Raw genomic sequence first — 27,231 nt, 5'->3', positions numbered from 1 at the left:
ATGCTGCTTGGACGGAACAGTTAGTACTCAAGTTAGAAGAGACTTACTTAAATGACAGTGATTACTGAAGTTGCTATGATAACATGAGGTGCCCTTCACCATAATCGGTGATTATGGTCTCTAGAAGTAAACTGTCTGGCTTGACTCCCTGCTCTACCATGTAACCCTGGATGAGTTAACCCTTTTTTTTTTTTTTTAACTTTTTATTAGTAGCTACTCCCTCACAGAACTGTGTGAAGGTTAAGACAGTGCTTTAGAACAATGCTTTGCTACTGTTTTTTATATCAGCTTTAGAAACTGGTCTATAAATGTTAATGATTTGATAAATTAGAGTTATGAACTTGCATAACACACAAGGAAAAACAAGCACTGGTCATATCACTTTTTTATTTATGTTGTATCTTTGTTACATTGTTTATTCAATATAGAAAAAATATGAATACACTCACGGTATTCTCTTTTAATTTGGTAATTCCACATGGTCAAATATTGACTGACTGTTATTATATTGGGCTTCCTACCCAATTGAAAAAAAGAATGGACCTGGCAGACAATTCTTGTCATGTTATTAACAGTAATACATTTCCCTTGCTCTTAAAAAAAACACACAAACAAAAACCCTAATTTTTTTTTTTTTTTTGTGATACACAGGCCTCTCACTGTTGTGGCCTCTCCCGTTGCGGAGCGCAGGCTCAGCGGCCATGGCTCACGGGCCCAGCCGCTCCGCGGCATGTGGGATCTTCCCGGACCGGGGCACGAACCCGTGTCCCCTGCATCGGCAGGCGGACTCTCAATCACTGTGCCACCAGGGAAGCCCCAAAAACCTAATTTTGAAAAGACTTCTGATTATTCTGATAAACCACTGCTTACTGGCTCAGGAAAATGTTTTAAAAGATAGATAGATGATAGAAATTAATTCATTCTTTCCCCCAGGAAAAATTTTAAGGTAAACAAACGTCGTAAAACACCTCAGTTATTCAGGACAAAACTCATAGTCCTTGCAAAGGGGTCAGTGCTGAAAGAGAATCAAGTGGCAGGCCCCCTGCCGAACAATGGCTCTCTATATACTACCCTCACCTCGCCCCAGCCAAGAAAAGGAGACCATATTCACATAATTAAGCTGGAGAAAAGAAAAAAATCCACACTTAGATATCAGTTGTTTTTTTTTTTTTAAAAATCCATTTCGCAAATAGAATCAGTGATTATTTCTCTTGGACATAATACTTCATTAAGTGGGTCAAACTCACAAATCAATGCTACAAAATACAGTATTTTCCATCACTTTTAGTTATAATATACACTATGTACATAGTTCACCTATCTTAGACTAAATATAAATGAACAGTATCATGTTAAAAACCAGAATCAGGACTTATAAATAGTGCAGAAAATGCAAATGCCAAAAATACGATGCCTCCTATGATTGTCACTGTAAGAGAACAGAAAAAAATTTAAGGCAAAATTCCTCTAAATAAGCCCTGATGTTGCCTATTAGTCTTCTAATCTAGTAAACTAATATTAAAAACAAATTAGGAATACTTGAACAAATTAGAAACACTTCAACCTCATTTCCACAGCAAAATACTTAACATGCCCGACTGTGAACAGTTAAGAATCAGTTTATCTTCCAGCACTCTTTTACTAACAGAATTATTAAATTGAAACAGTGCTGACAAGCAACAATAGAACTATAACTCATCTTAAAAGCCAATTATATAAAAGAGAATTTTCAACAACTTCTGACCACCAAAGAGACTATTTTTATTCCATCTTTAAGATCTATCAGCTACGTAGGAAATTTTCAGCTGAATCAGTAAATATGGTCTCCATCTATAATTGCCAATCCCGAAGACACATTTTCAAAGCTAAAAAGTTCTCGTATTTCCACAGGGTTGTTTCACTGACTTAAATATGTTGACAGAAAGCTACTATGAATCCAGTAATGCTTTGAGATGGTTCTGTATTTTACTAACACCTCCAAGTGAAAAACAGTCCATGTTTGCCACAGCAGAGCCAGTACGTTGGACCTCTAAGAGATTATCGTAGCAAAGACCAAGTCTGCTTCAGAAGAAACACGTTCTCTTTTCTAACCTCAGTGATTCTAAAAGTTAAAATAAATGGAATTTTCTTTCTAATTAAAAAAAGAAAAAAAGACTTACCAGTTCTGACAGAGATTTTTTGTGCTATCATTCTTCCTCCAATTACTGCCAGTCCAGTGCAGAGGCAGTGTCCCACTGTTCCACCCACCGCTACGCCGTAGGGGTCCTGGAAACATACCATTAATTTAAAACCAAGGTTGAAACTGCTACCTGAGAAAGATAACCATCAAGCAATGAAAATAGAGGTCAGTAACAACAACAAAAAAAGCATAAAACAATTCTATGAATTAGCTGTATAATTTATGAAAAGTGTCATGGCTGCTTGAAAGAATATGTTCCATTTATACCTAGGACTAGAGATAAAAGAAGAATAAACTCAAATCAATGTAGATCAAAGTAACCTAATTCAACCTTTCAGCAGTTGTTGAACTTACTTCACAGGCAATATTTAGCTCTTAAGTGACAAGTGCTAAGGAGACGTACCCTAGACACCTCTTCCCTCAGGCAGTATTTGATACTGTCTAGAAACTACATAAGAGCGTAGCCTCACTGTACTTCCTAAGAACAGAGACCCTGCCTCTCAGTCTCCACTGTGTCCCAGTGCTTTACCTCAGTGTCAGGACACAGTATTCATTCAGTAAACACCTGCCACCAAAGCAAACTGGAGGCACTCAGATTGGGAAGACCAGTGAAAGTTTTCCAGAAAAGACAGCCCTGAAGCACAAGCGGGAGCACCTGACCTGGCAGCAGGCCAGCAGCAAGAGGCAGCTGCGGAGCACTTGAGTGTTTCTAGAGAGAACCAGTGAGTCACAAGAGGAGAAGTCCCATCAAGGTAGGAGGGGGCTGGGTCATGAAGGACCCGTACAAGCTTAGAGTTTAGACTTTTTAAGACACTGGTTTTTATCTGGGGAGTGACAGACAGGTTATGCTTTAAAAGTCGAGTCTAGAGAGTGCACTGGAGGGGAAGAGGACTGAAGGCAAAGTGATCAATCGAGAGGCTACAGCAATAGCCCTGGGAAGAGACAGTGCTGGCATGGATTGGCATGGGAGACTAGGCAGAGAAAAGCAGATGGATTCGAGAGAAACTGAGGCACTACTGATATACCTTAGTGGTAAGTGAATGACAGGAATGGAAAAAATCAGGCCTGACACTTGAGTTCCTCACCCATAATTCTCTAGATGAATTATGGCAATACCAATGTGATTTAAAAGGTAGAGGAAGCAAGGGAGAAAGGGTTTGTGGCTGCCAACAAAGGAGTTAAAAGTAGAGAAGTTCAAGAATCAGTTGAGTTCAATGGAAAAGAAGTGATGGGACTGAACATCATAACCCCAGGAGAGAATGTAGGAAAGCGCTGACGATACGATCATGAGGAAAGCAACACTGAAGAGCTGACAGGGGAAGAGGAGCCCAAGGGAGACTGAACAGGTGGCCAAGCAATTAGCCTCCCAAGATGACCACGGCAAGCCCCACTGGTGGCTGCAGTGAACTTAAAGCACCAAATCAACCGGTGAGTCAGAAACTAGAGCCCAGTGGGTTTAGTAAGCAAGGGAGTAGAGCCAACTCCTGTTCCCATCACAGCCAAGCCCTCTGAAACTGAGGGAAGTGGGGGAGGAAGAGGCTTATATTTGGAAGAGAAGCAGAATTGAGGAAGAGGTAAAACTTTTTTAGATGAGAAAAACTTGTGCATATGCTCGCAAAATTGGGCTGGAAGAAAGGCCAAGAGTTAAGCTTTAAGTGGGAGCACCGGGGGCTGGAATCCAGAATACAGGTGGGAAAGGACCCACTGTGATGGGTGGCAGTGAAGAAACAATGACCTCTGCTTTCTTCTGTGAAGTGGCAGGATGCCTGTTTGCTGGGGTGGGCAGTGTGTGTGTGGACTGGGGAAATGGAGAGAGCTGGAAACTGTCTGTGAGGAATGGAAGAGTGGGACCACATTTCCTAAATTCTGTTAGAACCTCTAAAACTAATATCCCAGAAGATGGTTTCATTCTATTTGAAAGTGACACTTGAAAAAATCACTGGATTTAAATAAAATTAAATGGTTCCTTTAATACAGGATTTTTCAGAGTCTTTGGTATTTTGTATACTCCATCTTCAAAACAAAAAAACCAGGATATATTATTTGCCAAATCTATTTGACCCTGGAAACTTTTTCCTCTTTTTTTTTTTTTTTTTGCTTAGTACCCATTAACATCTCAAAGGATACTAGGATTCTGTGACATCCAAACTGAGAACACTGAGTTCTACTGGGAGCAGAAATGAAGTTCAGACTAAAATGGACTGGACTAGACTACTGCATGGGTTATACAAAAAAGTTACCAAAAAAAATTAGGAAGATTAAAGTAACAAAGACAACTGCATCTGTGCTCATGAAGAGCCCATTGCATGCGCCCGTGGTGCTGCAGTGTGGAAGGTGGCTGACACTGAATGCTCCCCACAGTGGGGACCCTATGTGCATCACTTTGTTTCAGCTCAGAGCCACCCCGGATGTAGACGCTGCAGTGATGTGCTCGCATGGCCAGAGACTCAACCCCAGGCCGCAGGTGCCGCACTGCTGGCAGGGAGCAGACCCTGGGGGCTCAGGGAGTCTCAAGCCTGTCCCAAGTCGCTCGTGCCGCTTAGACGACAGTATTAAGAAAAATGCAATGATTCTGCCGTCACGACAGCTCACATGGCAGAACCAACCGCCACAGAATGATCACTTGCTTTCAAGTCCCGATTCTGACAATCTGAATGCCAATAAAAAAGGCTGGAGACCAAGAAAAATATAGGTCAAAGCCATTAAAATGACATTTTAAAAGGAAGCTTATGTTTAAATACGGGACTCAAATGAAAAATCGAGTTCCTTTTTTTCCGCATTTTTGAGGCTTCTCTGACAAAACAGCCTATCCTCAACTATCTTAGCCCTGGCTTTCAACTCTTGTTTTTTATATTTTGAACTGCAGCCTATGTTGAGGAACTTGTTCTTTTATGGTAGATATTTCCTAGGAGTTAAAAATAAATTCAAATCAAGCTTGCTATCTAAACATCTTACCATCTGATTAAAAACAATGTAATCTCATAGATACAAAAATATAAGAAACAGCATTAGTTAAGATCAAGAAGAGCTGAAAAGCAGCAGCAGCCTTCCATCCCACAACCGTCTCTTCAGGAGACCTCAATCAGTGTGAACAATAACAGACACCTCACGTAAAACTTTACTCCCCTCAAAAGAAATGAGGGTTAAACATTTTCTCAACAAACAGTTATCTTTTACAGAGTGGCATCTGACAACTATGAAGAAGATACAGCAGAAAAGCCTAGAAGGCAGACAGCCTCGGCTCTAGTCCTCGTCCCTGCTACCAACTAGCTTCTGTCCCCGGACAAGTCACCCAGCCTCTCTGGGCCTCAGGATCTTATCTGTAGAGCAAAGGCTAGAACGAGATAATCTGAAGTCTCGTCTGGCTTAACATCCTAGGACTGAGTAACCTGGGGCTAAGACTTAACAACTTTTCTAAGTAACCTCTGCAACACTCAAATTAGTTTTTTAGCGCAAGGAACAGAAGAAGCCAAAGATATCTACTTTCAAGGCATTAGGTATTTATTGCCAAATTGGCCTTCAATAATAATATACCATTTATGTTCTCAACATAAAGTATACAAAGGAAGTTTCTGAGAAAAGAAAAAACTAAGCCAAAACAACTGCCACACCATCATTTTGGCAAAATTGAAGGGAAGAGGAGTCAAAAGAGAGTAATCTGACCGGCTGTAGAAACTGGGAGAAGGTCAGTTTTAAAGAGCGGTGGCGTAATTAGATCTAAAACAGTCTAGCATATGAAGTCATCCCTTGACCCACCCTGACTCTGTCCCGTGACCTCTGGAGCAAAGTAACATTAGTTATGCTTAGTTTTAATACAGAAGCAGTCTCCAAGTACCACTCACCTCTCTAGCTGCCAAAACAATTGTAGTTAGTTGAGAGCGATCACCCCATTCTGCTAAGAATGTTAATGTAAGAGCTTGAACAAAGATGGGTGAAATAAAATGCAGCCACTTTTTCTGAGGTATTGTTGTGCTTGTACCCGTTTCAACATCTCCTGGTCCATTTAAGAGTTTGGTTCGTTGAAACTAAATTTCAAAAAAAAAAAAGACATTAATTCTAGGAACCAAGTCAATAGAGCACAAAATTACTTAATCTTTCTTTTAAACAGTGTTTAAATTCCATGGGAATATGCTCTGAGAAACTAAAGTTATGTGACCCCAAACTTCTCTTTTGAACCACTGGTCTCACATAGCAACAAATGCTATATTCTCAATTTTTCCATTTCTTCCCAATGAAATAAACAATATTAACTGATCACTCATTATCCTAGATGCTGTGGAAGGAAACAGGTAAAATTATAAACTGCAGTTCCTGTTTTTCAGGAGCTTAGAGTCAGTCTAATTAAGGAACTTGATTACAGGTGTTCAGTATTCATCCCCGAGTCCTTTCTCTACCACAATCACACTAACCCAGTCCTATCACAGCCAGATGTAAGAACGGAAACTAAACAAAATAAGCTATTTCTGTGTAGCCCACACACATCACAGATATGGATGACTATTGGAAAACCTCTGGATAGTGTTTACTCTTAATAGTTGAGTGCCTTTTTGGTCCAGATGTTTAACAGTGCTCTGACTTACTTCTTCATCTTTTTTCTTTAATTCTGCTTGAACTTCTTCTAGTTCCTCTTGACCTTCATCTGGACTCATCTTTAAGCCTTCCCGAAGCATTCTAATGCCAAAAATGGCAAATAATGCAGTTGAAACATAGTATGTATACACCCTGGGGATGACTGTGGTGGCATAGCCAAACAGAACTGCAAGGAAGTGCAACAGTGTATTGGTTAATTAGCACATTATACACCAACCAAAGAAACAGTTAACTTCAGAAGTCATCATTTACCACTGTTTTAAAGGGAAAATGGTTCACATTAGAAGCTCAGCTATTACATAATAACCCTAAACTCCACTTCTTTTCCTCCACCACTATCGAACCCTTAGCTCTAGCCAATGACTCATCACAGCTTAGCAAGCAATCAGTGGTGCAGTTTGAGGTGGCAGGGCTTGCACACGTATCTCTCATGAGATGATCATCTCCTCTTCAGACACCCGCCAGGGGCTGGCTCGCCACAGGTCGTGCAGGGCACAGAACTTTAGTTAGGAGGTTAACTTTGATGCCCTCTACGGATCCCATGATCTAATAACCTGGAAGCTATGCCACTGCCCTATGTGATATTTCTTCATCACAAATCTTTAAATTACAAACTTCTGTAGTGAAGAATCACGACAAGATACTCATGTGGCATTATTCAAACTCTGCAACTATTTAAAAATAAGTATATCTTATGAAAGAAAACTAATAATTCCATATCTATACAGATACACATACATATATAGCCATACAAACTCACATATGTAACATAACAGACAAACTTATTCAGTACTATGCTTTCCTATCATCAAGTACAGAGGAACAATTGTATAAATTATACAAAAAAACTATATTTGGAACTATCGATATATCAAGAACCTAAATCCTACCTGTGAAACACATTCACATTGGTAATATGAAGTTAGTAATTAAAAACTATGGAAAGGCCAGAGGGTATTTGCATATATATAACAAATGCAATTACTCTTTACTTCACCAGCTCTTTTTATAAAATGGGCACAACACTTACAAAACTGCCTGAACATCAAAAATATAACTGCATAGATAAAGCATTCCTTGCTTCATTATATTACAAAATGAAAAAGACTTTAAAATCATGTTTAGAAACGTAAACCTATGCTTATGTGCGTATCTGTATCCAAGTTACATAGGTACGTGTGTATATGTACCCGCACACACACACATAATACAGACATATATTTTCTAGTTCCGTCCACTGAGAAGGCCAAGAAGCCAAGACATCTCAATGACAATGAGTCAACTTTGCACCCAGATCTTGATTTCTAATACATTCCCCACTAAAAGGCTCCTCAGAGAAATGGCTAATTCTAGGACTGGGCAAAGCAGGTACAAGATGAGCCTGCACTATCCTGTTATACTAGAAAGTAAGGAAGAACAAAAACACATAATAGCATGTCACAAGGACACAGGAGTCAGGCTGGAGGGGCTCCTAGCCGTCACATCTGGGACCATTTAAGGAACAATATAGTTAAGTAATTAATTATAAACCACTGAAAAAAAGGAGTTCATGAATTTATATTGATAATAAACATACAAACCAATGGGAGGTGGGGTGAGCTCTTTATCTTAGAGTAGCATGCCAGGGCCCACTGGTAAACGTGGATGGGGTACTGGAATTAGCCATCATTTTGCAAGCGTCAAGGTGAAGTTCAGATCATGTAAGAATCATCTACTGACGCTAAACTATGGGGAACAGCGTATTTGTATTGTGTTAAAGTGTCTCCCTAAAGATTACATATTAATTGCAAGGGAAGAAGAAAAACAGTATACAAAGAGAAATCCTTACAGGGTGATCAAAATTAACATCGTCAGTGAGGGACAAATGGGCATCATGTGCTACCAGATGTGATACTCTTTTAAGAGGGACATGCATCACCTATACAGTGTTCTAGTCAAGAATGCATAACCTCAAACTAGTCATGAGGAAACATCACACAAACACAAAATGAGGAACAGCCCGTTAAAGGGGAGGGGGATGTACCTTAGAAAAATATTATAGAATACATAAGAAAAAACTACAGAAATATTTCAGATTAAAAGACTGAAAAGAACTTAATGTACCACCTGACCTAGACTAGATTCTCTACAAGAAGGAAAAAAGTGCTAGAGAGAATATTTTAGATCAACTGACAAAATTAAAATATGGATGATAGAGTAATGTATCAATGTCTATAAAGATATGTGTCTATGTACTTTATTTCTCTATAGATATATAAACTGTGTGTATATGTACATATATTATATACCTAGAGATATATAAATTATGTGTGTATACACATAATTTTATTCAGATATAAAGGGATAGGACACAAATGCTAAAGCAAATGTGGTAAAATGTTAACAACAGGTGAATCTGGATAAAAGGTATATAGGTGTTCTTATACTATTTTATTTTTGCAACTTTGTAAATTTAAAATATTTTCCATAAAAGGTTTTTAAAATTTTAAAAAGCGACGTAGCAAACCTTTTAAAATCTCCTAAATTTGGCTTTCCTTTTACCTTCAGATAATCTAAAAGAACTATTTACTGACACAATCCCATGTTTTCTGCCTTGACATCTCCATAGAGAGAAAAAAACGATCTGGCACTATAACCTTGTTCTTCTTCCCCTGGTTGCTGTCCCTCAATTTCCTCATTTCTTGGAAGTCTTTCCTCAGACACTCGAGTACTTTGGTTCTGTGAACAAGGAGAGGTTATTTCTCTTTAAGCAAGTGATTTGCATCAAGTCAGAAATCACTGATTTACAAGTAATTAAACTGAAAACACTTGGCACAAGAACATTAGTGTGAGGGGAAAAAATGGCCCAAGGATAAAACTGTGGGGAATATCAATATTTATGGTACAGTTTGTTTTTTTTTTCTCAGAGGGATTAGACTATAACTCAAAGCAGGGGGCATCTTAGAAGCCAAGAGAATAAAAGGATGAGAATGCCCATGAATGTGGCCTGAGGGGCTCATTAAAATGAAAATTGAACTCTGTAATAACGAAAGCTGATTACTGAAGCCTTTAAAACACAGACTTTCCGGGGGACACGGATGAACAGTTTGTGAAAGAATCTATTTGCAGAAGTTCAACTTCCATGGGTACTTTTCCCTAAAACTCATCTGCCTGAAAACATGCTTGTAGCTGAGGAGTTGTGCGGGTTCTCCTTTCTCACGTCCCTTCTTCACAGCTGCCCTCTGCTCACTCTACAAAGATGCCTTTCACCCAGCACCTATGGTGCGTTTCCCACAGTATGGAAAGATGTCCTAGGGCACCAAAGAGAGGGTCTGAAATACTGGTATCCCCAGTCAAGGCATCATAAACCAGAGACGGGGCTTTGGGTCTTCCCTGTCTTATACAAGTTTCCTATAAGGCCACGGCATTAGAAATAATGGCATTTTAGGCACCGGAAATAATGGTCATGGACGAGAAATAGGGTATTTGGACCTCAGTAGGAATACTTTTTACTTAGAAATTGTGCTTCCTTCATCCTCCAACCAGGGAGATGCTTTTCCCTAAGGCAAAGAGAGCATCAGAAAAGATACTAAATCCCAGTGGCTTATTTCCCCAGGCAGCTCACACCGAGCTGGGTTCCAGGCCCAATCTGGCCAGCCAACCATTTTAGAATTAGAATTCTAAACAGCTAGTTGCCATGGGGACATATATCATGTTTATTAAATTCGAAAACCAAGTAAATGTCTTCTGACAGAAAATAAGCCTGACTTAGATGGTTCACTGTGGAGCAACTGCCATGGCAATTAGGCAGTGTGGCAGACATCTTCCATAAATTGAATGAGCTAAATCTGTGGCTCCAAGGCTCCAGGAAAATAGATTTTAAACATGTGATCTGATACAATTTTTAAGATGAAATCATTTATTGGTGAAAGTACGCTGAAAATAAAAATATTTCAATTTTCTCAACCATTTCTAAATATATCCAATTAAACAGGGAATTGGGTTGGCCAGAAAGTTTGGGCTTTTCCCCAAGATGTTACAGAAAAATCCGAATGAACTTTTTGGCCAACCCAATACTTCTAAGTAAAAGACTAAACATATATAAGAACAGTCATTTGATGAATTTCAGAAAAACACTTTTTGGTATACTCGATGGTTTCCAACTCTCTGCTTCTAACAAAATTGACAGAAGACCTTATTAAGTTGTCAGTTGGTAAATCATTTAAAATCTCCTGATGATAGACCAGTATGTGATTTTAAGCGTATATATAACCCAGGAGTTCAATGAACTGAGTGACGTGGCTATAACAAAATTCCTTCCTGTCTACTTATGTGAATAAAATTTCTCAGCTCTTATATCTATTTTTTTTTAGAAAGACCAGAATTGATTCTAAACCTAGATTCATTCTAGCAATAATTATCATCCATGGACATATAAACTAATTTTAAAAGAACAGTTCTATCATCTCATTAAGAGATGCATTTCCAACTTTTAAAAAATGTTTACTTAAATTTGTGATATATTTTGCTTTGATCAACTGTATGCTAGTAATCAAACTGTATGCTAGTAACTATAACTCAATCGATAAATGTTAACATTTAGACTTAACAAAGGAAATTTTCACCATCTTCTAAAGTTCAATTTAAATGCGTATTTTTGCTGCAGATAAATGACAGTGTGATCCATAAAAGATTTTCAAGCAAAAAACTTATCGTTAGAGTAAAATTGTATGAGGAAAGTAAATGAAAGTAAGAATTAACAGAGGAAAAAGAACAATGTAAATTTCCAGATGTTAAAGCAGAGTTTACTCATGTTTTTTTAAAGGAATGATGGTGGCAGTGATGGTAAGTATCAAATTGCTAATGGTATTTAGATTCCATTAGGTGTATTTTACAAGAACAGGCCAAGTAGGCCCGAGCCCTGGGACAGCTGGTGCAGGCCCACCCTGGCTGAGTCGGGAAGGAAATCAATGTTGACTTACAGCTGCTCCTACCTCCCCGCTGATCGCTCTCCTTCCTCTCAGGCCTTCTTCCAAATCTGCCCTGGGTTTCTCTATAGTCACTCCTCCTAAGGAACGAACTCACAAAAACTGAGAAGTTGCCTCTCTTGACGGCTTTGAATTTTAGTGAGAAATTTTGAAAACAGCCAAAGACAAGAATGCCTGATGGAGGCTGTTCAGACATCGAAGCTCTCTTCAGGGTGGGACGGGGCAGGAGGAGACGCCTCTCACAGCCTCCGCACTACTGGCTGCCCGTGCCCCTTCCACCACGCATGCCTGGCCACAGACCCAACACTTTTCTAGGCACACAGGTGGTTCTAAACAAGTACTTGTTGAATTAATTGGCCATTTTTGTAAATCATGTGAAAACATCCAAATAAATGGTTCAGTTGTGCCCTGGGCACAGGTGAACCATACCTAGATGCAAAGCCTCTTTATGATAAGGGGGAAGAGAACTAACTTACAGAACTAACCATCCTATACAACATGGTTTGCTTGTTTTACTTCATTTAATCTTTCTTACAATTCTGTAAGGATTGTTACTATCAGTATCCTGAGTTTACAGCAGACAAAGATTCTCCAGGAGCTTAAATAACTTAGAAAGTCATAATGGAGTAAAAATAGTTATTTCCCAGTGACTTTTAAGCTTCAAACCTTTTCCCAATAAAATTTTAATTAGCAAACAGATGACAGTAAATTGTTCCCAGAGGAAGGATTGGGGGCCCATAGCCACCCTGACTGTGCAGCCTCCAGCCTTCATCCACCTCCCCCTGCAGAACCTCTTACCCTGAAGAAAACCATCAGAAACCCCTGGATTCAGAGACAGACACAGCCTTTGAATCCCAGCTCCACTGCCTGTGAGCCATGAGTGCATAATACGTCTCTGCTTTCTGCTTGTCCATCTGTAGCAGGACAAAGGGTTGTCCCGAAGCGGGCCTGAAGCATCATGCACACTGATGGTACTCAGCAAATGGCAGCCGTGTGACCTGCTCCTGTCTGCATGATGAGCAAGCAGTAGAGGCTAGATTCAGCCCCAGGCTCAAGACGTCAGGTCTCGTGCCTTTCCTGCCCCCCACCCCCCAGCAGCTCCACGCTCCTAAACAGAACATAGAAAAAGGGCTCAGGACCCAAAGGCAAGCCAGTTTAGGAACGAATCTGGAATGCTAACAAGAAAGAAATAACACTGGCAAACGGAAATTTTGCAGAGGAAAGCACTGGCTCCACGCTTACAGACTGCTGCAATTCCCCCGGAACTGAACTCAACCATCTAGGGGGAATGGGTACCGTGTGACCAGGCTGATGGGAAAAAAAATGAGGTCAACAGATTTGACCGGGGAAGCAGTGTTTAACCTATCTCGAAAGACTGTGTTTAAAATGTATGATGTCTGAAATTTCTTTTTTAATCAGTTTGCAAATGCAATATAAATTTAAATATTGTGTAACAAATGTTAAAACACTTATAAGACAAACATAAAAAAAAAAGAATACCAACTATAACAATTCTACACAATATACCAAAAATTAGATCTTTGAAACTCCTTGAACTTAACGATGAAAAGTGAGAGGGGGTATAGTTTTTCAAAATTATTTTAGAGATATACAAGGAAGAGGTTTGAAGACCACTGATACAGCCCATTCCTTCAAATAGTCCAGGTGAGAGGAGCTGTCAGTACCAGCAGCCAGAGGGAGGTGGGCCAAGGGTCAGCATGAAAGAGACCAGCCCCACTCACCGCTGAGGGAAGGGAGCTAAACCCATAGAAGAGGGGGGGGAACGCATGGAGCCAGGTTCTGAGGAGGGAATGGGTGGAGAGAGGACAGCCTTCTACTTTATCCTCAAAGCTGGAAGTTTCAAAACTAAAATTCTCTGATATTATTCAAACTCATTCCAAACAAGTGACTTCATCATTTACAACCTGCTCCACTATTTCCTAGAATCAAAATTTGCTTTTGAAGAGAAAATTTCTGTGTGTGAAATATGAATAATGCTAATATCCAAATGTGAAAAGTAGTCAATTTTTTTATTCAATAAAATACTCATTATAGTAGGTTTAAAAAGACAAACTTTAACAAGCATCCAGAAATAGAACCTGTCCTGTACTTTAAGAACTGCGTTTCAGGAGAAATCTAAGGCATGCTGAAAGAGAGGAGTGAATGACTGAGCACCTGAAATATAAGATCTCATTTTAATACAAACCGCAACCCTGTGAGGCAGCTAGATACTATCTCCAGTTTACAGATGGGGAACTGAAACTCAAAGAGGTTAAGTAACTTACCATTAAGTTAATATACAGCAGAATGAGACTCCAATCCAAGTCTGGCTCTAAGGGGAAAACTCGCTATTTTCCATCCAACTACATGGCTCAAGGTAGCTTTTGAATCAGAGACTAAACTATGTTTAATTATGTAGTGTTAAGTTTACTTTCTCCTGGTCTTAATTCTTTGAAAAATTGAAGCCTATATAATAGTAACTCAAATAGTAATATAAACCGGGAATCTAAGAATGTTTCATTCCCTACTGTTGGGGTAAGAGGTTAAGAATAGCTTAACAGAACACAATACTGTGAACATTACCCCTCACTACTGATTACCAAATGCCCTTCAACAGAAAATACACAATTCTCTGTGGTTGCTTGCGTCCTGTTTCTAAGATATCAGATATAAATTTCTCTGGACTTAAAAAGGAAAAAGAAAAAAAAGCAAGGATAGCCATAGCAAAAGCAAGGATCAAAAAACTAGTGAATAAATGAGGAGCATGCATCTTGACTGTGAATAGCTAAAAATTTAATTTCAGGGCTTCCCTGGTGGCACAGTGGTTGAGAGTCCGCCTGCCGATGCAGGGGACACAGGTTCGTGCCCTGGTCCAGGAAGATCGCACATGCTGCAGAGCAGCTGGGCCCATGAGCCATGGCCGCTGAGCCTGCGCATCCAGAGCCTGTGCTCTGCGACGGGAGAGGCCACAGCAGTGAGAGGCCCGCCTATCGCGGGAAAAAAAAAAAAAATTTAATTTCAAAAGTGCAATATCGTTTTTAGGAATTTATGTACTGTAAACATTTTCTGCTTACTAAGTTCTGAAACATGAACCAAATTCCAATATAACTAGTTGAATGATTCAGTGACTTAATACCACCATGCTTTCTCTTTAATTCAATAAACTCATTAGGAAGAAAAAGCACTCACCTGATAAGCACGTCATTAGGCCCAAGGCAAGCATAGCACCAGCCAACACTGTCAAACGATTATAGCGCATTGCCATGATGGCTGCTATAAAAAATGTCTTATCACCCAGTTCAGATACAATGATAACTGATATGGCAGCCACAAATGCATGGATAAATCCCAAATTAGTTTGGGTAGCTGGATCTTCTTTACTGGTATGAACTGGAGCAGCTGGTGTAAATCCTTTCTGAAATTAAAAAAAAATACATATTTATCAGCTACTTTTTTGAAAAAAGTCATTATTTTAAATTATTTTATTTTGTATGTGAATTAAGATTGTTTTTCTGTCATGGTCATTAGACTTATTTACTGTCTAATCACTTTGAAAGCCATTAGCAATGACAGAAGCCTCTGATTGATGCCTGCTACAATGGAAATCCAAGTACAAGTCTACGAAACAATTAAAAAAAAAAAAGTAGAGACCAGCTATATCCACACATCAAAATTACCTTGTTTTCTAAGTGTGAGTTGAGATTTAGTTCTTAGCTATGTCTCATTCAAATTTTTATTCATAACTTGTGTGTAAGACCCAAGGTATGCTTATCAAACATTTAACAGGAAGCTGAGAGAAATTTCATGAACACTTACGAGAACAAAGTAGGATCCGGAAAGCTCTCAACAGGCTAGAAGAAGAGTTGCCTCTAGCTAAGATGAGCTCTAATATAGCTGGATATATGGTTGGTCCTACACTAAAAATATTCTAGGCTGAAATGTGGCCTAATAAAAAAGATAAGCCAGAGTCTCAGCTGGTGTTAAGGTCATTCTGAGTTGAAAATGTGACAAAGCTCCAAAAAGGCAGCAAGCACTTTAAGCACTTTAAAGAGTTAGTGACAAGCCCATCTTCTGTGCTGCAGAGCCCTTACCCAAAGTTCTGTACTGGCTCTGAGGCACCACATTTTAAGAAGGCACTGCCCTCTGAAGATTACTGCAGACAAAAGAGACTCTAAAGCCAAGGACTGGCAAGCAACAGCTAAGAGTAAATCCAGCTGAGAATGATTTTTACGTTTTTTAAGGGTTTGCAAAAAAAAAAAGAGAAAGAGGGAGGGAGGGAGGGAAAGGGATGGAGGGAAGTAGGAAAAGAAAATTATGCAACAGAGACCTTAAGTAGCCTGCAAACACGTGGCCCAAACCTAAAGTATTTATAATCTGGCCCAAGACAAAAGAAAGTTTGCCAACTCAGTCTCTAAAACAATCACATAGGGGACCAGGAAGGACTGGGTGCCTATGTTCCAATAATTGAGAAAGTCTGATGAAAGTCTATATGGTCCCTAGAGATAGAACTAAAAAGTTATAGGTGGCATGGCAGGTTGTAGCTTAACACACACAAAAGATTTCTACTCCACAGGAGCCCCCAGAGGCTGAAATGGACTTCTAGAGAGTGTAGCAAATTCCCCCCTCAATGTGAGAGTTCCAGAGAAAAGAACCACCACCTACAGAAAGTGTGCTCATCAGAGGTTCTCAACCAGGGCGATTTTGTCTCCCAGGGGACTTTTGGCAAAGTCCGGAGACTTTTTTTTGTCACAGCTGAAGGGAAACTAATGGCATCTAGTGGGTGGAAGCGAGAACTGCTGCTACGGACAGGACATAATGCGTAGGACAGCTCCTCACAACAAAACATTATCTAATCCAAAATATCACTAGTTCCTAGGGGGAAAGACCCTGGACTAAAGGAATCACTTCTAAAGGTCTCTTCCAATCTTAATTGCCTATCTTTAATTAATTTTTAAAGCCTATGAGTCTCTAGAAACCTGAGGGATAAAAAAGAAAAAGAAACCCAAGAATGTATGTGATTTTGGACAGAGTATAAAAAGAAGTACTTTTATTCACAAAGGCTCCAGTCAGAGATAAGAATAAAATCCTAAATTTTTAAGTGTGCATGTCATTCCTTAACACATGCCATAAACTTGACTCCCAAATTCCACGGTAAAGATCAGAAAACTTTAAGCATTACTCAGACTAGACCTCTGAGCTAAAAATTGGGGAAATTTAACAATTTAGAAAATACTTGGTGTGAGGGCTAAATCAAAAGGGCAGCCTCAGAAGCTAGCTCTTGATTAAGCAAGTACCATTTTAAGGGATTTTAGCTTTCTCTCCATTATCATTTTAATTCCAACTATCCTGATCTTCTTGTCTCTTCCAATACCCTATGAGCATTAAGCATCATAAAAAATATAAGCATTTTCATTCAGCTTTCACTAATGCAACATTTTCCTCTTGGAAATACCTTTTGAATGAAAAAGTTTCATTGCAAAATATTTAGGACCTGAAATCCAAGAAAATTTTTTAGGAATAAATATTCCTAAAACATTTATTTACAACCAATTAGCTGCAAGCTCAAACAGAAAATGTTTACTTTTAAAAACAAACAATAATGATCAAAACCACAAATTCTCATCGTTTTATAATTCGCAGCCATAAAACCGTGGCCACATTACTTAGCCTCTCTGTTCCTCTGTGAAATGATGAGAATAAAACTTGCCTTGCAAGCACAAAGCAAAACAAAACTACATATTCTTAAAACCTTTCTATATACAAAACACAAGAAAAATTAACTTACAGTTTTTGTTATATATTGAGCTCGTCCTGGATAGCCAAAATCAGTGTTAAACAGCCACCAGCCATGGTGTGATAAGAATTTAAAACAAAAGTACCAGGGTATTATGAAGATAGAAGATTTAAAAAACTTGAAGTGTTAATAAATAGGGGCAGAAAATGATAAATTACCATTCATTCACTTGTTGTCGATCAACTGCCCAAGTGATTACTGTGTACAAGGATCATCTCCTTTCTCTAATTCACCTTCAGAGTGACAGAATGTACTGGTTTAATAGGTGGGCTCTGGAATCAGACTTCCAGGGTTCATAGCCAAGGTATTACTGGTTATTGTATGACCCTGCGCCAGTAAGTTTACCTCCCTGTGACTCAAGTTACACCTCTAAGATGAGGGTACCTATACCTTACAAGGTTGTTGTGAGGATTAAATGAATTACTACACATAAAGCCCCTAGGATGGTGCCTAATATACAGTAAGCACTCAGTTACAGTCAGTTATTATAGCACACCACAATGTGACCAGTTGAATCTTCCTAAAACTAATTTCATCATGACCTTCTTATGCCTAGAACATAAAATGCAAATACTTAATTCTGGTAACTATCCAACATGTCCCATCTAATCACATACCGATTCCCAAAGTGAACCTTGGTGAACCTCCCTAATGAAGGATGAGCCAGAGCAGCACTGTCCAACAGAAAATAATGCAAGCCACATAATGAATTTTTAAAATTTCTAAGGGGGGCTTCCCTGGTGGCACAGTGGTTAAGAATCCACCTGCCAATGCAGGGGACATGGGTTCGATCCCTGGTCCGGGAAGATCCCACATGCTGCAGAACAGCTAAGCCCTGGCACCACAACTACTGAGCCTGTGCTCTAGAGCCCGCGAGCCACAACTGCTGAGCCCACGAGCCACAACTATTGAAGCCCACGTGCCTAGAGCCCGTGCTCTGGAACAAGAGAAGCCACCACAATGAGAAGCCCTCACAACGAAGAGTAGCCCCGCTCACCGCAACTAGAGAAAGCCCGCGCGCAGCAACGAAGACCCAACAAAGCCCAAAATAAATTAATTAATTTAAAAAAAAATTAAAAATAAAATAAAATTTCTAGGGAATTCCCTAGCGGTCCAGTGGAGTTAGGACTCCATGCTTCCACTCCAAGGGGCACGGGTTCGATCCTGGTTGGGGAACTGGGATCCTGCAAGCTGCGCAGTGCAGCCCGAAACAGTAAAATAAAATAAAATTTCTAGTAGCCAGATATTAAAAAGTAAAAACAGATAAAATTACTTTTAATATTATTTAATTTAACCCAATATATCCAAAATACTACTCTAGGAATATTTTTCAAATGACTAATGAGATATCAGTATTTAACCCTCTTTTTTTGTTCTTACCAAATCTTCAAACACCGGTGTGTATCGACTCACTGCACACATCTCTTGCACATCTCAGTCTGGACCTGCCACATCTTTTCAAGTGCTTAAAAACTGCCACACGGCTCATGGCTGTAGTACTGGGCAGTGTGGCTCAAGAACACTTCAAGTTTTGGGGTAACACAAGCCTTCAGTCACGCAGTCCTGCTTCCCTTCCTACCTTCCTATCATTATGCCCCTATTCATCCACATTCCTCAAGCCCCAACTTATGCAGAGCCTCTTGAGCAAGCCGTACCTCAACAACTCCAGCCCCTTAAGGATCCCACTTCCCTCAAACTGCAGGCATACTGTGGGCAATGAGTCATAGCAAGTACATGACTGGAACAAAGTTTGAGGTAGGAACACTCAGGGAGTTAACCGTTTTGTCCTAGAAATGCATATAAATGTAACGTTATCATTTGTAATAATTAAGAGACATAAATAACTAAATGTCCATCCATAAGGAACTGGTTAAATAAATGGTAGCTCCATATACTGGAATATTACGGGGCTAAAAATAAGAACGTTTTATATACACTAATAAAAAAATCACTAAGACATTTTTAAGTTGAAAAAAGTACATCTTATGTACATAGTTACTGTATGTATGTTATGGGGTGGTGAGTTAGGGAGGTATATAAAGTATATACACAGTTGCTAATGAACCGGAAATCTCAGGACACAGTAACAGTGGCCAGGGAAGGAACCAGGATGACTAGAACAGGTGTTGGCAAACTTTTACTTAAAGGGCCAAATATTTAACCTCATGGACCGTAAAGTTTCTTTGGTAATTACCCAACTCTGAGGCTACACCCTGAGATCAGCCATAGGTAACACTTAAACGAATGGCCTGGCTCTATTCCAACAAAACTTTATTTACAAAAACAGGCAGTCAGTGGTAAACTACAGTTTGCTGACCCCAGTCAGTGGTAAACTACAGTTTGCTGACCCCTGAGCTAGAATACAAGAGGAGGTGACACACTTCTCATTCTACATTTTTCTGCACCTTTTGGATTTTTCACCATGCACATGATTAAAGACACCTATCGTGCACCACTTCAAAAATCTCTTGACCCAATCTCTTACTCCAGCTAGGGAGGACCAATTCCTTGCAGGCTGTAACTAGCTTTAGGCAGATCCAACCAGAAAGTAAGCGCGGTGCACATACTTACTCACTACACTACCCAGAAGTATACAGGAGTTAACCCCTGTGGGGCAACCTTTGACCAATGCGGAGGAATCGATTCTGAGGTTCATTACATTAGGCTCCCAGAAAGCGCTGCAGGATTCATACTAGTCACTCGTGGAGTGGCTAACTTCAAAATGCATCAGGTACATGCATTCTCCTTCTGCCCTGGACTGACAATTTGAGAAAATACAGGCTTTATTCTGATAACAGGGAGTAAACCACCAGATGAATGGTTGGGGTAAGATAAGAAAGATAAACTGGGCTCGGACCGAAAAGCCTGTATGTTTATGGACCAGCTTAGAGGCAAGCAAGAAGCCCTTTCAAGTTTCTGAGTAGAAGACACAAATGTAATTAAGGCACTGTGACTAACAGATCGGTACAGAAAGTAGAGAATATAGAGAATACAGGCCACTGGACCAATTAATTAGAAGTAGGAGGTCTGCTGCACAAGACCAATGTTGAAGACAAAATAAAGGAAAACATTCTGCACATGATGAAAAAGAAAAATTAACAGAATTTTTTAAAGGCAAAGAATCAAAGATGCTATTCATATTCCCATAAGGCATACGGGAAAGAGGAATAAAACTAAGGGGTTTGGTTCCACACATGTTCAATCTGAGGATAAAAAGCATTTCAAATAAAGTTTTCCAAGAAGTCATCAGAAATGAAAACCTGAGTTTAGGCCAGCACAGCCTCAAGGTATGTATTTGGTTGCTGGCAACCTGAATTTATCAGCTAGTCTTGCAAAGGCAGAGATTACATTGAAAAAATGAACCTTAGACAATGTCTATATTTAAGGAAGGTGTGGAGGGGGGAAAAAAAGAGAAAACAAAATTGTCTTAGATATTTAGAGGCGAAGGAAGGAGAACACCACAGATGGTTCAAGTTAGGGGCAATCACCATTTCACTGAGCTGCTAACTAAAGGCCAGGCATTTCCATATGCATTGTTTTGATACTCAAAACCTTAAAGCTGTTATCCCAACTTAACACAAAAGGAGAAGCTGAGAACCAATAGAGTTAAACCATTTCCTCAAGTTCATACAAACCAAGATACATCAGGAGTCTTAAAAAAGTGGATAGATAATAGCGTCAAACAGGAACTGAAAAAGAGCCCTGGATTCAGCAATTAAGTAGGTTACAGGTATCCTTCAAAAATGAAATTTCAATGTAAAGACATGGGCTGATGCCAGATAACAGAAGACTAAAGCAATGTGAAAAAGCAGCTAATTCCCTAGTTAAAAATTTCATTTACAAAACTGAAGAACAGAAACTAATGCAGCCAAGTAGAGTTAAGTCATTGGCCTTTTTTTTTTTCCCTCCAAACAGGAGAAACCTGTGGGCATGTGTAAGCAGATAGAAAGGAACCAAAGAAAAGGAGAGAATAAAGATCCTGTAGGGAAAGTACTGGAGGTCAGAGGAGAATGGGCACATGGACAGAAAGAAATATGGAAAGGGTGATCGTTTTGTCCAATTCAGAAGAAAGGCAGAAAGTACTGGAATGAAGCAAATAGTTAGATTAGTAAAGGGCAGTCACATGCAGCAGTGACTATATTTCCAATTTTGGCATTCAACTAGTCAGTTACACAGTGTTAAAGTAATGAAACACAGTGTTTTCCTTAGTACAAATACCACCCTTTCAGTATTTTAATTTGGGTCTGAAACTCAGATCATTTAATTTGATCTGAAACCCAAATTATTTACATCCTGATAGCAGGGTCAACAACTTATAATTAGAAAACAAAACCAAAAAACTTACTGAATAAAACTCTTTAAGTTAAAATTAGTTCCAAATTGAAAAATTGTTAAAAAGCTCCCTCATTTAGAGAGTATCCTTTCATTCTTTCATTTTCTTCAGGAGATGAAAATAACAATTAACAATGAAAAAATAATTCCTATTTTAGTTCCAGGGCTCAAATGAACACATACGTGACTGTAATGAAATTGATACAGATACCTGCATCAGAATCATCTACACGTGATGAACTAGAGAAGATGAAGATGCTTTCTTTGGAACAAAAGCTAGAGCCTGCTACCAAGAAAAAGACTGATGTCCCTGCAAAAACAAAGTCCCTCAACAAAAGTTACCACCCAAGAGGTAAGATTATTTGAAGATAAAGAAGTCATAGGAAAACGCTTAGAACTGTCTCAGAACTGTCTCCTTGCCATTACTTTATTATATGAAGTCAGAAAAACCTTTCAGAAATTGGAAAAATGTGCACAAAAATACACGTGTAACTTAAACAATGACACCATGGATAATCTTGGTTTTAAAAGACTGCATTAATATAAAGAAATAGGGCTTCCCTGGTGGCGCAGTGGTTGAGAGTCCACCTGCCGATGCAGGGAACACAGGTTCGTGCCCCGGTCCGGGAAGATCCCACATGCCGCGGACTGGCTGGGCCCGTGTGCCATGGCCGCTGAGCCTGCGCGACTGGAGCCTGTGCTCCGCAACGGGAGAGGCCACAACAGTGAGAGGCCCGCATACACACACACACACACACAAAAAAAAAAGGAAATAAAATTATATTTTATTATAAATTTTCACTATCACCTTTTATTTGTGGATGTTTGACTTTTTTTCCCATACATTTATTTTATTTATTTATTTTTGGCTGGGTTGGGTCTTCATTGCTGTGTGCCGGCTTCCTCTAGTTGCGGTGAGCAGGGGCTACCCTTCCTTGCAGTGTGCGGGCTTCTCATTGTGGAGCACGGACTCTAGGCACAAAGGCTTCAGTAGTTGTGGCACACGGGCTCAGTAGATGTGGCTCACAGGCTCTAGGCGCGTGGCTTCAGCAGTTGTGGCTCACGGGCTCTAGAGCGCAGGCTCAGTAGTTGTGGCGCCCGGGCTTAGCTGCTCCGCGGCATGTGGGATCTTCCCAGACCAGGGCTCGAACCCGTGTCCCCTGCATTGACAGGCGGATTCTTAACCACTGAGCCACCAGGGAAGCCCTAGCTTGTTGTTTTTTAAATAATATTTTTATGAATGTTACTGTTAATTCATATTAGAATAATATATTTAACAATTACATTTTTCTAAATACATTTTTATTTTAATGAATCTTTAAACAGGTTTGTTTTTATGAATGTTACTGTTTCATAATGTATTTATAAATTTTGACATTTGAAATGTATTAAGTGTATTTAATTTCACTGATTTTTTTTTTTAATGAATTGCTTTGACAGCAGAACACCAACAAATAAATGCAGTAACATCATGATCGTTTCATTCTGACACAGCAATCATGAGTAAGACAAGGGTCTTCATACCCTTGGCATCAGTCTTAGCTGTAAGGAGGCTAGAATTGGGAGTTTGGACTGGATGGAGCAGGACTGCAACTTAATGAAAATGGAAGAAAGTTTAAAATATTGTGTGGAAGGCCTTGGTGTTAGAAGATAATAGACAAAAGAAATGCCAAGAAACAGTAAAGCAGAAATACAGTAAGGAGAATGTGTACGGGGTTGAGTGACAGGCTTCTGTGGCTTTATCAACAGTGCTTCACAAAGAGAGCAGTCCTTCACTGGCCCTTCCAGAATACGCAGCAAATTATAAATTACCTCTGTTAAATCTAGCTGATTTCCCCCAACTAAAGGGACTTAATGCTTCTTGTACTACATACTCTGCCCAAGGAAGGATAAGAAAAAAAACTGAGTATGTCACTAGAAGTAAACTGCATAAACGAAAGGATCTCAGTAATCTTGCTTTAAAGCACCCTATAAGATACAACTACAGGGCTTCCCTGGTGGCGCAGTGGTTAAAAGTCCACCTGCCGATGCAGGGGACGCAGGTTCGTGCCCCAGTCCGGGAAGATCCCACATGCCGCGGAGCGGCTGGGCCCGTGAGCCATGGTCGCTGAGCCTGCGCGTCCGGAGCCTGTGCTCCACAATGGGAGAGGCCACAATAGTGAGAGGCCCGCGTACCGCAAAAAAAAAAAAAAAAATACAACTACATTTTTATAATACATCTTGTATTTGAAAGCTTACCAATACATTTTTTCCTCTCCATTTTCATAAGTCCACACTCACACAGTGGCATGAAAGCATATATTTAAACATCCTACCCTTTTAAAAGATCTGCTCCATGCAGTTGCAAAGCAAAACAGTTGAAACTTTCAGATATGCAGTGATGCTGAATCCTTGCTTACGTGGCTATTAAACTGAACTCTGGCCATATTTTACTTCTGCCAAGTGGACAAAAAAAAAAGCAAATGATACTTACATTACATAGCTTAGAAAATATGTGAAAGGAAAATCTCTTCCAATATACTATAATACCATAGAGGGAAAAAGACACTTGAGCCATAACAAAAAGTTACGTGAAAATATAATTAAAACAAAATAATTAGATTCTACTACAATACAGAACAAAGAGAGTAAATTCCTATCTAAGAAGAACCACAGAGAATATATCAAAATAGTAAAGACAAAAATCATACTATCTTGTGCCTGTCCCTTCCCTTCACACCCCCAGTTTTAAAGACAAGCATCCTTAAGACACTTAAATATGGTCACTGGATACTGCTGCCTTTTTTTTTTACACGACTATATTTCTCCTAGCTGTCTAAAAAGGTATCGATAAGCATACCTACCATTATCTGTATCTCAAAAACCACTATATGACTAAAACTTTAATGCAAGGCCTGGAAAGTTACACAACCCAAAATATTTACCACTTTAAAATAAACTTCTGATAGTGAGTTAAGTGGCAGAAAGCTAAATGATGAACACTAAGAATGAATTTCATGAATCACCATTTCAGTTCAATTTCAGAAGTGGAAATGGTGAGCCGGGTCAGCTGAGCCCACGAGTGACAGGCAGGAGAGAGAAATAACTTTTTGCCCGGAAATTTTAGGGAAGTCTTCATGAAGAGGAGATATCTGCTGGTTCTTGAAGGGTGGGAAAGGTTCTGATCAGTAGGCTTCAAGCTCACTAAAGCCCTTTTATTTAGAGGCCTTTTGTTGGAGAGACTAGCAACAGAGCACATGGCATGTCTTGGATTTGAGTACAGCATATGATTGCGCAAGGGAGTGAGGACTAAAAAGTCTAGAGAGGTTGACTGGAGCCGGATCACCAAAATACCTGAACATCTTGATGAAGAGGCTGGACTGAAATCATTATGCCGGGAAACTCACTAAAGATTTCTGAGAAGGAAAATGGAATTCAATGTTTAGGAAGTTTAGTTACCTGGGAACATGCTGAAGGTAGCCTGCGGTGGAAACGGGAGGGTTGAGTGCCAAATGGTCCCCTACTTGAAGACACTACAGAGGGCCTGGATTCAGGAATTCAAATTGGAAACGAGGAGAAAGCACAGGACCCATACTGGGACTAAATTTAAAAACGCTGCTGAGATTTTGAACACTAGTGACTGATTCTGTTAACATAAATTAAGATGTTAATTAATATCTACTTAGTGAAGGCCAAAATGCAGGATTCTGGTACACTTATAAATTTAGTCTTGGCATCCCACACCGCTGCAGCACTCCTTACTGTCAAAGACTGACTGTTCCTCTGCATTCCTAAGGCTACTTCCTGCAAGCCAGAGCACGTTTTTAAAAAAGTGAGAGTCACGCTTCGTTATCCATATACATTTGGCAAAAATCACAAGTCGTGCAAAGCTGAATTTGGTAAACAACTTGGGATAGTCTGTTTCAACAATGAAATGGCCCATGTTATTATTCTCAGAGAATACGAAAAGCCTCCCAGCTGCCCTCCGTTAAAAACTTTCTACTTGGGATGAGTATTTCCATCTCTCTAGAATACATCTGATCAACAAGACGCCCATTCCTCAGCAGCATCTTTATCCTCCCGAGCTAAAGGTTTACAGTTGGACTCCCAGCTCTGCTCTCCCCTCCCCTCCCCCCATAAGGAGCCGGGCGAGGCCAGGCCCGACCCGGGAAAAGCGCACTCCTCGGTCTTCCACCCCAGGGAGCCGGGGCCGGGCTCCCCTCCCCCCGCTGGCAGCCTGCGTCAAGGGCGGCGCTCCGGCGGCGGCGAGCCTGGTACCCGGCCCGTCCTGCTCACCTCGGCCCGGGCCGGCTCGGGGCCCTGCACGGCCGCGGGCTGCTGCTGCAGCTGCTGGGCAGGCGCCGGAGGTTCCTTGTTCCGGTGGCTGAGGTCTTCGTCGGGTACGGCCCGGACCCCGGCCGGGGCCCACAGCAGCGGAAACAGCAGGAGCAGAAGCAGCCGGGGCGCAGATGCGCGGCCGCTACCCCGGGCCGCCGCCGCCATCCCGCCCGCCGAGACAGCCGCGCACGGGCGCCTCAAGAGGAAGTGCGGGCGACTGGAAGCCTCGACCCCGAGCCGTCCCCGGGCGCGTCCCCCACGCCTAGCCGCCACCTTTCAGGGAGGAGCCTGCAGCATGCGGGAAGTAGCCAGGGCGGACGTGAGGCTTAGGTCAGGCCGGCGACCGTGGCCGGGGACTCGCACTCTCCTCGCCCACGGTGGCCCCACGACTCCGCGAACTGTCCCAGCGCAGCCCGGCCCAATTCCTCCGGGCTCCGCCCCTGACTGTGATGGCCTCCCATTGGCCCGGCGTCCGCCTCGGCGTCGTGACGTCCTCGGGCAGGTTGAGGTGCGACTCGCGCCCTCTTCCTATTGGACCCGACGCTCCCGAGGTACAGGTCGCTGCGTGACCTTCCTCGCCTCGCATCCTTCTCGCGCTCCACCTGGGACCCGTTTCCCATCTGTCTGTCCACCGTCCCAGAACCGCACGGCTCTTTACTTCTTGTTCCCTCCTGAGTCTTTTGCCCTAATATCCAGTCCAGCCTGTCTCTTAGCCTTTCCTAGATGTCAAAGTAGTTCGAACGCCCTGGCTACGTGGCAATTGCGGGAGCTGCCACAGCTTAGCCGGGTTCCGCACTCCTTCACCGATTCTCGGTGCCGCCTCCGACCCGGCGATCTACTGAGGACAATGCGCTTAGAGCGTCAGGATGCGATTATTTAAAACAAACCTCTGAGATGAGACTTAGGAAATAACAAGAAAAATTTCAAGCCTTGTTTTAGATGTTGTTTGTTTGCCTATAATCGCCCCCAGACCAAAAACATCTAACATTACCCTTTTCCTGTAACGCCTTTTCGTTTTACGTGTTTTGTGCCACACCTATCTTAGACTGGCC

At 40.8% G+C, this 27,231-nt stretch overlaps 1 protein-coding gene and 1 long non-coding RNA gene across 3 annotated transcripts in view; one reads left to right on the top strand and one right to left on the bottom strand.

Annotated features, from left to right (window-relative positions):
* LOC309961523 overlaps positions 1-27,231 on the top strand; it is a 443,244-nt gene that overhangs the window by 313,476 nt on the left and 102,537 nt on the right. The gene's annotated exons all lie outside the window — the stretch shown is intronic.
* TMEM165 (transmembrane protein 165) lies at positions 381-26,565 on the bottom strand. 2 transcript variants are annotated; one of them, XM_082837723.1, is made up of 6 exons: positions 26,138-26,565; positions 14,926-15,151; positions 6,760-6,935; positions 6,022-6,204; positions 2,160-2,265; positions 381-1,429 (listed from the first exon to the last, which is right to left on the bottom strand). In XM_082837723.1, exons 1-6 carry the CDS (start codon positions 26,342-26,344, stop codon positions 1,353-1,355), a joined length of 975 nt encoding a protein of 324 aa, XP_082693849.1. In that variant the 5' UTR covers positions 26,345-26,565; the 3' UTR covers positions 381-1,352. The 2 variants fall into 2 exon arrangements, with proteins under 2 accessions (XP_082693849.1, XP_082693848.1); XM_082837722.1 differs by lacking the exon at positions 381-1,429 and having other exon boundaries at positions 1,732-2,265.

This window comes from Leucopleurus acutus, assembly GCF_964270905.1.
Source record: "Leucopleurus acutus genome assembly, chromosome: 4".
In the NCBI taxonomy this organism is placed as follows: domain Eukaryota; kingdom Metazoa; phylum Chordata; class Mammalia; order Artiodactyla; family Delphinidae; genus Leucopleurus; species Leucopleurus acutus.
Note: the sequence above shows the minus strand (reverse complement) of the source record. Positions and strands in the feature narration are given on the sequence as shown.